The sequence below is a fragment of the Lepisosteus platostomus genome, chromosome 7 (genome assembly GCF_059453375.1).
Source record: "Lepisosteus platostomus isolate fLepPlt1 chromosome 7, fLepPlt1.hap1, whole genome shotgun sequence".
Taxonomy (NCBI): domain Eukaryota; kingdom Metazoa; phylum Chordata; class Actinopteri; order Semionotiformes; family Lepisosteidae; genus Lepisosteus; species Lepisosteus platostomus.
In genome coordinates, this window is record NC_142617.1 from 48,445,322 (window position 1) to 48,459,113 (window position 13,792).

General features: G+C 36.6%; 1 protein-coding gene across 1 annotated transcript in view; it reads left to right on the forward strand.

Moving 5' to 3' along the window:
• Positions 1–2,233: 2,233 nt before the first annotated feature.
• unc13c (unc-13 homolog C (C. elegans)) overlaps positions 2,234–13,792 on the forward strand; it is a 141,785-nt gene continuing 130,226 nt past the window's right edge. Inside the window, exons 1-2 of the mRNA XM_088640914.1 lie at positions 2,234–2,893; positions 7,762–11,005. Coding sequence (XP_088497040.1) covers positions 8,011–11,005 — 2,995 coding nt within the window. The 5' untranslated portion in view covers positions 2,234–2,893; positions 7,762–8,010. The remainder of the gene's footprint in view (positions 2,894–7,761; positions 11,006–13,792) is intronic.

Genomic DNA, 13,792 nt, shown 5'->3' on the forward strand with positions numbered 1-13,792 from the left:
ACTGTTGCACATCAGCGTAAGACAATATTAAATAATATTTCATTTTTCCACAAACACTATTAAAATATAATGCATAATTTGCATTTATATACCCATTGATGGCTTGCTTTACATAAATATTTCAAATCCTTCACATTGTTTTTTTTCATGGGTGTGTGTTTTATAGCTGATGGAGCACAACCAACAGTTAACAAAATGTGTCAACTTACATGGTTACCAAGTTGTTTAAGATGCAGTAGAAAGTATTGGCACTATAAAAATCAGATAAACCAAATACAGTAGATTACCATCTTAATTGAATTATTAGTACTAGTGATATGAATTTTAAAAGATAAAACGCAAAGCTTCTATACATCATTCTTTGAGGTAATGACATTAAGGTCTGAACATTTTTGAGCATAATAGTTGAATTTGGATCAGGGGAGAAGCAGCAGAAAGGAAATCATTTTAACGTGAAAGCCTTCCACATGAATCAGATACATAATTGCTTTTCATATTATAGTAAGAAATTAGAGTCCATGTCAGTATGGATCCTTGCCAAAAGCTGGAGTGGTAAAGGTGGCACTTTATGGGTTTATGATAATCAGTTATCTGCAAAATAAATGTGACAGGTTTGTGTCAAAGTAAAGTTTTTTTTTTGGGGGGGGGATTAAAATTAAGAACACAGTACAAATTTATTTGTAATTCTGAGAGTGGCTAATTTCCATCAGTTCTATTCCAAATTAATACTTTTACTTTCAGCGTGTTTGCAATGACATTGAAGATGTTGAAAATGCCCTGTCTGTGGGATATCTACTTACTTATTATTTATGTGTATAATGTTTCTGCCATAAAAATGCATTTCATTATTTTGTAACTTAAAAAAAAAGTTGGAGAGGGTCCTTCATCCTAAATATAGTGTGTGCGATCGTTACAGACTTAGTTAGGGTGTTATCTAGATTGAGTGAGAACATTAAACCTCACTGGGAGGAGGTTCTTTAGAACAGCAAAAAAAAAATTGCTGGCAGGTGTTATTTTCTAAAAAAAACTGGAAAAGCAGTTTTTCAGATGAAAATTACATTTTGCCCCAGTAGAGGGTGTGCAGTGGCCATGCAAAAGAGGAGGACTTGCTGATTGAACTGCTGGGGAAAATGCAATTTCTTTGTAGCCAAGATAATTAGTGTTTCTCTGTCTTAGGGTACTATGACACTTTCATTTACTCAGTGTTAGAGGCCAACTGGAAAGTATGAAGAGTGCTGGTCAGTGATTCTGCAATATTTAATTTACAGGCTTTGCACATGAGCAGGCAGACATACTGTACAGTACAATACTTTAAAGGCCCTTTCTGAATCCAAAGAGAAAAGTGCTACCCGATTTTTTTAAAATTTGAATTAAGAAAAATCACTACGCTTTCATTTTGCTTTTATTGTTTGACTTGTCAAACAGTGGATAGTCTTGGATTTGAATTGGATTGCTAGCTACATATTTTAGATTTTCTGCTTAGAGCCCATGCCAGTGTATTTACCAGTATTCCAGAAGACTTTTTACTGCATTCGCAATAGTGACCATTCATGAGGAATTAAACACGGGAGATTAATCCGATAGATTTACCTAGATTAATTTTAAATGTTTATCATATGATTTACAATACATGAACTTCAGACATCCTTATGATATTGTTCAGATTCTGTCTATTTGGACGTGTGGAATATATATTGGGGTTGCACATTTTGACTCAGGGATGGTCCCTGTTTTGTTTTTGTATTCAACATATATTTAAGACATCAGCAGTAATGCGATTTGGGAGGATACAGTATGTGTGCAAAAGTCTACAGTATATTTGGATCCTGATTTATTATTTTAACCATCTTTTTTAATAGAAAAGCAGTTTGATTAATTTGATTTTCACTTTTTTGAATGTACTGTGTATACTGTAGTTGCCAATTCTATAAAGCTGCCTTCAAACTGGTAATATAAAAACATTTTTTTTTTACTGATCCATTTTGTCACTGTACCCTAACCTATAAAATGAGTATAGATCAATGATTATTGATTTACTTTACTGAATTCTTTATTGGAACATTCAGGGTATGCACAAAAAGACCCATGTGTAGGGAAATTGTGATACAGTTGTCACTGTAGGTCACGTTCAGCTGATAAATTAAAGGTAAAGTGAGACATGACCCTGGCAACCAGATTTCCTCAGGCGGCTGGAGGCTGAGTCTCACAGTGTTATCAGTGTTGCAGCCACTGATGTGCCTTCTTGGTTTCTGAGAGCATCACATGTGTTCTATCTCTGAGCAAAAGCTTTCGTTAAGCGCATTTCACTCAGTCTGGGAAGCAGGGCAGCTGCCTTCCACACAGAAGAGTGAACAGACCCAGCTTATGCAGTGGAGAATGACTTCAGAAGCAGGCGAAAGGAAGACAGATCCGCGAAGTAACCACCTCCCCCTTAAAGCACCGGAATGCTCACTTTTTTCCAGATGCTAGCTGCTGTAGCATCTCAGTAGTTTGCAGCTGGAGACCCTGAGTATCAGTTACATTGCCTGGGCTTTCACTAAGCATAAAGGGAGAGCAAGGAAGACAGGACGGCAGAGTGCTGCACTTCACGGTGAAAGCTGTGAACTGTGGCAGAGATTTATACCTTATGCATGTTCCAAAGTTGTTCAAATGTGCTGAATGCAGCCTAGGGAACGTGGTGGAATTTGGAGGAAAACAAAGATACCACTGCAGACTAACAGAATGCCTGATTGCACATGAGTTAAATCATTAGGAAGCAGCTTCTCTGTGTTGTGCGATTTTCTGGCTGAATGGAGAAGGGTTTTTTTTCTGCATTAAAGGGAGACCCTGAATTGATATTTATTTTGCTGGTGGGTAAATGTAGTTTGGTTTTATAAGGAAATCTCATAACCAGGTATGTACTTAATGAACTGTTCATGTTGTGGACGTGTTTGTGTGTATTGTTTGGCTTCTTGTTGCTTCTTTATATTGAACGGTGCACAACACTTATATTTTATCTATTACAATTAAGATATACTGTAACACTTTATATGAGTGTAAAATCATATCGTTGCAAGGATGTTTGTATTTTCTGATACAGTATGTAATAGGTAAATGGACAAACCTAACTAATTCTTGGTTTAAATGGTCATATGTAAAAATATTTTCATTCTGACTTATTTACACACATACAGTATGCTATTTCATTTAAAATGCAAATTTGTCTCACATTAATTTCCATATGCATAGATATGTGCTCAAAATGAACTGCCTGCAGCTTTGCTTTGAAGGGATAGCTTGCTTGTAATATTGCTAGATGTGCTCTACAACTACTGCATGGAAAAAACAAAGCTGTCTTATTTTGTGAGTTCCCCGGTTAGATAGACCTCTCAGTGTTTCGAGAGCAATAAGAATATATACAGTTTGCTGATGCATGATTCAAGTGAATTAGTATCCGTTTAATGTACAATATGCATGTTAAACCCGTCATTGGACCACTCTGATGTTCTGGGGTACTTTATTGTAAAATAACTGTGAATCCTGAGGAAGTACAGTATCTCTTATTGCAGGGAAATAAGATTTATTTCAAACCTCTTTAAAAACGTAAGAACCTTGCTGTGACAATATTTATGTGTCATCTATGTCAAGCATGCAGCGGTAGTAAAAGCACTTATGATAATTGAAAGAGTGGGTGGGTGGGGTTCTGTGTGTTGCTGCTTGTCGTTTGCCTTTATCAGTAGCTGTAGTTGTCTTGTAGTCTCCAGTCACTGTGATTTCACAGGTCATGGGTCCTGTGTCTGCTCTCCATTGATAGTGTTTGACAGAATATCTACCTTATCAGAACTGAAAAGTGATATAGCCTCATAAAAAAAAAAAAATACTTTTCACACATAACAGCAGGCCAGGGGGGGAAAAAATAAAATCTCTCTCAATCAGCCAGCTTTGTTTATGCATGCTGTTTTCCAGATTCATTCTACCTTATATGAGGTATCCTGGCTGAGCTTCTAAATCCCATTTCATGTCAGGCATCACAAATTTTGCTTAGACCAAGAAGCAGCCTAATAATCTGTATTGGAAGGATAGTCACATAGCATGCAAAATGACCTAATATAATGGTAGAGAGCTTTAACAGCTGAGGTAATCGGGACTTGAACACAGTCATTTTTGTGCAAGGAAGTTTGTGTGGAAATGAAAAGGTACTCTACAGCTACCTGATAGCACCTGCAAGCATTGATAAGTTAAAGCTCAGCTGATGCAGCGCACACACTCGATTCTAATCATTCACTTCTCAGTGTGCACAATCCTCACCTCTCAGTTTCTTTTATGGACCACTCTGCATCATTTTCCTCCCAACAGTATCATATTTCTGTATATCCTGAATGGTCATTTAAAAATATGACTGTGGTCATTTTCAGTTAAACTTCATTTACTTACCCAGGAGAGGGATATGTGAGTTTATTACAAGAAGCATTAATTTTTCTTCTAGGAGTTTTCATATACTGTATGTAAAATCCTTTTGATTTGTGGATGAAATGCACTATATAAATGCAATTATTAATAATATTATTATTCACAGAAACTACCTGTAACAATGTAGATCTACAATGAGAATGTATTATTACCATCTTTCAATGATGGCAACGTGTTGGAGCAGATGTGGAAAGGTTACTGTATCTTGGGAACATTGTGCAGAAACTGGTTCAAATGTACAATCACTGAACATTTTGTCATCAAAGGGTAAACAAAACGGTCTTAGGTTCTGGTGAGTGATCACTAAACACTCACCCTTCATTGTTCGCAAAAGGTACAAAATCTTGTATCTTCCATAAAAGGCTGTTATCTTCCATAACAGTTTACATCAGATGCACCAATGCACTCTACAGTAGATACAATATCATTTGCAAGGCTGGGTGGGCTTTAATGTAATAATTAATTGGATTCATTTAATACTTCTCATCCCAACATATCTCAGAGAGCTTTTCAAATACAGTAGGAGGGGATCCACTTGATCCAGCCCTCACCTGGATGACCTGTGGCAGTCATTCTGTGCTCCAGCCTCACTTTAGTTAGACCAGACTGTTGAATTAAGACAGAACATTAGGCTTAACACCCATACCATGATATGTTTAAGGACCAAGTGCTCAAGACCTCTGTCTTAACTGCACAATGCTGATATGTCTGGGATAGTGGAAAAATACACTAATTGGAAAAAAGAATTTCAAAATGTTATTAATATTTAATTTAATTTGTAGGATACAGCATATTACATTAAAATCATAAGGAACAAATATAAACAGCAAAGTTCAATCAACTTTTTTTACAAATAGATTTTATTGCTATACTGTTTGTGATAATATTTTAATCTTACCATTTCATGACCGTAGCTTTCTTATTCTGTGTATTTGTCATTTGTAGGAAAAGGCATATTTATATATGGACAGGTCAAAAGTGACAGATATATTAGAGCTGACAGCTCTGGTCTTGATGTTCTCATCCAGGCCATTTTGTCTTTCCATCCCATTTGTCAGCTTTCAGCTAGACCATGTGTGCTGGTTTTCAAAGAAGTAATTGCATTCCAAGAAGCTTTCGAAATGAAATGCCACAGAAATCTCACAGTGAAACATCCATCTATAGCCCATTTGACAAACTGTCAATATATTGACTAATCATTAAAATTTATAAGTAGAGCACTAATGTAGTCAATAACGTTATATGATTTGTCTTTAAAATCAGACTTGGAATAAACAAAGATATGCATTTAATTTTGATATTAATAGTGCTGTCATTACAATGTCCTTTCTCAGGAAATGTCACATTTACATACTGTACTAGGATTGAAATCATTGCAGAGTTTTGCTGCCATTGTGTATCCTCCTTATTATTAAACATTATAACAATCAAGCAAACAGCAATATGCTTATGTGAGTCAATGATCTAACCCTCCATTCAAATCCGTCCAACCACTAACATCTATTTTTCTACATTTTTCTAATTCTACATTAATCTGAATTACCGTAAAAAGCCCTTTTAATAAAAACTATCCATTCCTGAGGGTTGATAGACTGCTTATAAGCAGTAAATCCTCATACAATGTACTGTATATTGAACCGATTTTCACTCTTTAAAGTTTGGATTAATGAACTTGTGTTCAATGCTAATTTTTATGTTAGTAAAATAACAGCAGCAGCCTTATATAAGTAGGTTGCACCTAGTTATAGTACTGTTTTGAGTGGTTTTCAAATAAAATCAAATGCTACATGTTAGAATTTTTAAATGAAACAAGTTTGTTTTTACAACTCATTTGGGGAGCAAAAATTAAGGGATGTTAATAAATGAAGAGAATGAAAAATAAAGCTTACCACAAGTTTTAAGTGAATAATTTAATGTGAAAGAGATAAATCCAAAACAGGTTCTGATAAAGGCAAGGAAAACAACTCAGAATATTTTGTAATCTGCCCTATATTTTTCATTTGGAGCCCACAATTATTTAGGAACCTCAATACCCATCCATATCTTTTAAAAGTTGAATCCTTTCAATAGGCTTCCTCAACAACATCTACTAATATTATAATCTGTCTTTCTTACTTATTAGTCAGTTGAGTTAATTACTGTACTTCAGAATTTAATTGTTGTTTTCAGATCTGTGTGTCAGCTGGGAAACGCCCTGTAGCTAAGGTCACCAAACCCAAACTTCCTAATTACCAGTCATTTGTGTTTTATTCTTTGCCAAAATAATTGTAATATTGCGGCAAAGTAGTTAAGCCACCCTATTAGAGACGGCAAGCTGTAAATTACAGAAGCATCTCCTTAAAGTCCTTAAAGTAATTTCTTTTAAATTTAAAGCTGTTCTGAACTAATTGAAGTTAATGTTGATGCTTTGTGTTACCATGCTATCAAAATTAACATTTTAGTTTTAAGTCATTATTGCAACATAAATTCTATATCATGGAGCATCAAATGGGTAATCAGGTAAATCAGAATTTATCCAGTGCAGTAGCTGTTATGAGTGACTTTCCACAACTCTTCATACAGTATAGCTACAGTACGTACAGTAGCTTTATCAAAAACTCTTCATACTTCGAGCACAGATAATGTTTTTGCAGGAATAACACATTTTAAAATCATTGAGATTTAAGTTTTTTTATGAACCTAGTATAAGCCAATACAATTTCCCTGCAACTGCTGTTAATGTTTGAAAACAAGGTTTACCTACTGCAGCAGCTCACAATGGTTTTAGCTATGTGCACCTAAAGGGATCACATGGAAGACCGCCCTTTGAGATCACAGCACCACAGCTTTATTGAGTTTGGAGGCAATTAAAATAATTGTCGTGCCCCCTGTTGTAATAAGTCTGCATTTTAATTAATTTACTATCTTTAATTAGCTTGACAGTACTTTACCCATGTGTTGAAAAGTTAAGAACTATCAGTCCACACCAGGGGTAAACAGGAAATAAAGTAGTTGTTCCCCAATTTCAAGTATATTTTGCTCCAATGGGAGTGTTAAAACGATGCAGTGAATGGGCATTAAAGCAACTGTTTCATCAGTCAGCTTAAAATAAATTTTGTCTGGGTAAGCTATCCCTTTAATGACGCTGCTGTTCATGTTGAGCACAGTATCTTTTGGTGTACCTTATGAAAGCTATACCAAGTTCAGTGTGTATTGAATGCAATGGTAAAAAAAAGCATGTTTACTGTTTTGCTTCTGTTAAATGTGAACCTATCTGTGTATGTTCTGTGCCATATATTTCCTGTGTATTTAAACAACATTTTTCCTTTATAGAGTAATGCGAGTAGCCATGAGGAAAGCAACTGGATTTTACAATGTTTCTGGTCCCCCTCTAGGATTTATAGTTTTTGCCTTCTGGCATAGTAAAAACTAAGGGCAACTTTGAAGGCTGCTTCATCAGGTTGCTCAGGCTTGGCTGTCAAAACATTCTTGTGCACGCATGTGTGTGATAGATTACTGTGGATTCTCAGCCAGGTCAGTTTTGTTGTACTTGGGAAAGCCGGTGACACAGCTTTGCCCTCCATGGTTTCTGCCCTACTCAAGAGCCTCCCATCTTACATACTGAAGATTTGCAAAGGAATGTTTACAAAGAAATTGGCAAATACCACAAAGAAGAAAGAGAGCAGTCAAAACAAAAAGGAGCTAAAGCTGACCCCGGCAACCCCAGTACGGAACCCCACTTTCTCTACAGCAATAAAAAGCACAGTCAAAAAAATCGCCAAATGTTCATCAGCACGCAACTTGTCTGTTGAAGAGGACGAAGGCAAAAACGAATTTTCACTGTCACCGACATTTAGTTACCGTGTAGCAATAGCAAATGGACTCCAGAAAAATCTTCTTTTAGTTAACAATAATGAAAATCTTCTTCAAGAGGTCTTATCAATTGATAGCAACTATTCTGACTCCTTGAGTGAGGTGAAAGTCAGCCATAGATTTGATGAACACAAATCTCTTACGATGCCTGTAAGAAGGAACAGAAAAAGTCTCAGCAGTCTGGCACCCTCTGATGGAAGTTCTGAGGGTGAGCGCACTCTGCACACATTGCGGCTTGGCGCATTGCGCAAATTAAGAAAGTGGAAAAAAAGCCAAGAATGTGTCTCTTCAGATTCAGAGGTAAGCAACTGGAAAAAAACTCTAGGTATCCGCAGCAAGTCCTTGGACAGGGCTGGACGTCAACAACGAACAGCAACCCTCGAACCGGGCTTCAGCTCCACAGGCTGCATCAGTCAGACCCATGATGTGATGGAAATGATTTTCAAGGAACTGCAGGGAATAAGTCAAATTGAAACAGAACTCTCTGAGCTACGAGGACATGTGAATGCTCTCAAGACCTCCATTGATGAAATATCCAGCAGCGTAGAAGTTGTCCAAAGTGAGATTGAGCAATTGCGATCCGGCTTCGTACAGTCAAGGCGAGAAACACGTGATATACATGACTACATCAAACAAATTAGTCACCAAGGTAACACAGTCAGTCTTAGATTTATAAATGTGCCTGAGGACAAACATGAAAAAGCTGAAAATCTCATTTACCAGATTTTAAAGGAGAAAATGGGTTTTGCAGATGCACACAAGACAATTAAAATTGAATTAGCCCATCGGCTGGGACAACAGAGGGAATGTCCTAATGCTAAACCTCGTCCTATCATTGTCTTCTTTGCCAGTCCCCAGGATAGGGATTTAGTTTTAAAGAAATGTTACAAACTGAAGGGCACAGGCATATCAGTCTCTACTGACAGCCTTGCTCATGAAGCTAAAGAGAGAAAAGACAAAGGGATGACGTCCTCCCAAACTTATGAAAGCATGAACATAAAGGTATCTATAAAAGAGAAGACTGAGCTGGATGACTGGGAGTCAATGGACAGTGATAAAGAGCTAGAAACTGATTTAAATAGGAACAAATATGCAATCATTTCAAAAGCTTCATTCAAAACGAAATCTGACAAGAAAAAAGCAGACTCCCATGACAGCAGAACCCATGACAGGTCTGCTGATGGAAGTATGTATTCAAATGCGGCACAATACACTGATGACACTTTTCACTCATCTGGGTATGATGGTGATGAAAAGCAAACAAAGCCTTATTACACAGACTTGACCCCCGTATGGCTTTCCCAGAGTGATTACTCCACACCCAAACTTAGTCGTTCGGAGTCAGACTTTTCAAAGCTATGCCAGTCCTATTCTGAGGATTTCTCAGAGAGCCAGTACTTTAGCCGGGCCAATGGATGCTCTCTTTTGTCATCTTCCGATAGGGAACTTTGGCAGAGGAAGCAAGAAGACATGGCCTCTTCTTGGTATGCCAGTCCACCCAGCCAAAATCTGAGTCAGGAAAACCCGCCTTATGTGGAGCCGAATGAAGCAGAGAACACAGAAACTGTTGACAGTGGGGTGAGCAATGGGCTGGTCTGCATATCAGGTGACAGAAGCCACTACAGTGACTCCCAGCTCTCTTTGCAAGGTGACCTTTCACCTTGGAAAGACTGGCATCATTTAGAACAGGGTGCTGATTCTGGCCTTGACACTTCAACTCAGCAAAACATTGTTTCAGAGGTAAATAGTCCATACGATACCATTGTGAATACATTCCCAGAAAATATTACAAAATGCCAAGAGGTTGACCTCCAGTTTGAAGGGGAAGGAGAGAATTACATGACCTTAGAGAGTAGTTCTTCAACGTGCCCAGGCTTTGAGAGTGAAACTGCAAGTCAGCTGGATGCCCAGAGTGACCCATACCCAGAATCAAATACAAATAATTTTTATCAAACCCCAAACAGATCCACAATCATGTACCGTAGTCAGAGTGAGATAAGGACCGATGATTCTGGGGAAGTGCCCAAATCATGGCATAGCAGACTCAGCATAGACCTTACAGATAAAACTTTTAGCTTTCCTAAATTTGGATCCACTCTTCAGCGAGCCAAGTCTGCATTAGAAGTAGTTTGGAACAAGAGCACCCAGAGCCTCAGTGCCACAGAGGATGCAAACAATTCCACATTCATGGGCCGATTTAGGACTTTGTCCCAATCAACTGCAAATGACTCCAGTACAACGATCAATTCAGACGTATATACGGAGCCTTATTACTACCGGGCAGATGATGCAGAATATAATGAACAGGCAGCTGACAACGAAACAGATTATGTCGAAGTCATGGAACAAGTTCTCGCCAAACTGGAGAACAGGACTAATGCAAATGAACCTGAGGAACAATACCAAATGTATGAGGCTTCTCAGGAGGGAAACTATGTGCTGGAATACGACTGTAGCTATGATGAACAGTATGATGTGCAGTATAGTGAGGAGTATGATGATAATGAGATAGCTGGGGACACACCTGAGTTTGAATCATTATATGAACAAGAAACAGAAGAAAAGGAGGATGAAAACCAAAATATCCCAGAAGACCCTTCTGAATCTCAACCCAAAAAAAGGATACGACCCACTTTCAAAGAAGCCGCTTTGAGGGCATATCGAAAACAAATGAACGAACTGGAAGAAAAGCTTCTTGCTGGAGGTACATAGTTAATTTATTTTCAGATAAATTGCAGGCAGTTTCAATGAAAGTGAAAAAATAATGGCGCACACGAGGATTTGGGCAGTCAAAATATGAGTGTATACAATAATTAATGCATCAGGTATTATGAAATTGACAAATAACGGTGAATAATAATGAATACAGTATGTAATGAAAAAGCAGCTACAGAATGATCTAAATCTTTATTGAGAATTTTAAAGGAAATTTTTGATTAGGAATACATAATTGTGCAGTAGATTATCATTATCACATTGACTTATAAAATATATATATATATAATATTTGGAGGGAATGATTCATGTTCTTGAGTTTAAAGCAATGGTGGGCATGGCAGTTTTCATTAGAGGTGACTGGAAACCCCAGCATCTGTTACAGTAGCACTGAGACATGACTAATCGAGATGAAGAAGGATGGACAGGAATGGTTCAGAGAAGATACGATTCAGATTTCTTTCATTCACTTTTGATTTTCTGTTGAATGATTAATAATATTATTGTCATCGTAGAGCAAGGGCTAAGGTTTTAATACGTGTTAGAAATTGACTTGTACTTTTCCCTGTAATTGATAATAAAACAGGCAATTTCCAGATGGTCCCAGACAGTTCTTGGAAATGTTTCTCATTTCGATTCTTCCATTGAGAGAATAGAAGCATCTTGTTGTTAATCAGATTTGATTTTTAATCAGCACTGCTTGATATAATTGTAATACTGTTTTAATGTAATAAAATGCAAGTTCTTCTGGAGGCCATTAAGTGTTGCGGAAAGGAATAACACAGTAATTCTGTTTCATACACTGTTTAGTATTCACCACTGTCTGTCCCTGGAGGCTTAAGATTATTTGGGGAATTATTTTTTATAATTTTTATTGGAAAAGCATTGGTCAAAGTTGTATCCCTTATTCCCCATATGCTAATTGTTTCTTCATCCCTCTCCTCCTGCTCTTTCATTCTTGTTGTACTCCTGGTCCAGGAAGGCTTGGTTCTCATTTCAGTATTTTATTCTTATATATATTCTCAGTTTGTATTAATAGCCAGTAAAGGGGTAGCCAGTGAGCCAAATCAAAACAAAATAAATTAAAGTGTGATTCTGCAGATTCTACATGGTTCCCTTTTGATTTGTAATGTTTTTACACACACAAATATATCTGTTGTTTTATAGTGGTGGCACAGTCCTTCACTTCTAAAAACCCCACACTATTATTTGCTGCAACGCTACTTCACACTGCTGTGCTTTCATCATCTTGTCTTGGTCCTGCTGTGCTTGTGGATTTGTTTTTATCAGCTTTTAATGTCTGGGCTGCAGCACAATGTCCTGGGTTAGAATGGTTGTTGCAGTTATATTCTGAGATCTCCCTACTGTGCTGTGTGCAGATTTGAATTTTGGAGAATTGTGAAAGGAGAAAGAGTAGAGTTATTCTGAAAAGTTAATTTTGCTTTTGAAAATGCTATTACACATAAGTTCAATCTTATTCTACATGCCTTTTCCAACAGGTTACAGGGCACCATGTTTATGTGTGACACATTTTTTTCATTGCAAAAATTCAATTTTCTTTTAGATAAAATTGTAGATGAAGGAAAGTCTGTTAGCAACAGGTCCATAGTGCATAATATAGATGGTTCATTTTGCTGATGCAAATCTTGTAAAGGAAAGCATAGCAATTGAATTCAGAGAAATGCATTACTCTGTGGTCATCTATAATCTAATGTGCAAAAGTGTACAGTAAATCTACTGCAGTTTAATTTTAAAATCTGGACTTAATTTCTTCTAGATGTTTTGGACATGCATTTTTATTTTCTTGCGTTATTTTATGGGCACAGGGAGGTCCTTAGTATTCTTTGGGGTTATTGACCACAATCGTGTACCTACTGTATAGCAAAACTGCTTACAAAGGGAAATTCTTTCCTGTAAGAAAAATGTAAAATTACTATAAAAATGTAGATACTGTATCCCCTGAGGAATGTTTGACTTTTTACATTGTCATTTATTTACTACATAGTACAGAACAATTTTAATATAAAATATTTTACATATTTATTATTAAATTAATATATTCTACTTTAAAAGGAAACAGCAACAGTAAAAGGCATTGTAAGCGTGGGGAATTTTTCCATATTTCTCCAAAGATTCAGCTACTGTACATATGTGTGGAGAAACGTTACCTTTATCCCATTTATGATGTATTTAGAGGCTTTATGACATTCAAATTTCTTTGCCTTGTTATATATCTTCTTAGTTCTTCAGAAGAAGATCATTAAAAGTGAGAAATTACTTGATCAATTTGAATTTCACAAGCCTCAACTGACTCCACGTGTGTTGCTGTTCTTAAATAGTATAGTTAATTTTGTCATTTAAAATACATACAATACAAAAGAACCATTTTGAAAAATATTTTGAGGCCCATGTGTGAACAAGACTTGGTTACTTTGTATTATAACTGCTGTATGTCCTGGAGGCAAGTATGAATTAATTGTAAATAACAGATGAGATATTACACAATATAACATGCTGCTGAAAATGTGTCATTGTAGTGCAAAAGAGAAAATTAGGTTTTGTTTTATTCAGATGCTCCTTTCAGATTTTCTGTCCATTACGGATAGATTGTTTAAGACCCTGAATGGTTCTCACAACAGGGTAAGAAATACCTCCTTTTAGCCTGAGCATACTGTACAAATTGAGGGATTCAAGTCAAAGCATGAAGCTTACGCTTGGCAAAAAGATATCTTAATCAAAAGGAGGCCAGTTACCTTATTTGTACATTTTTATACTT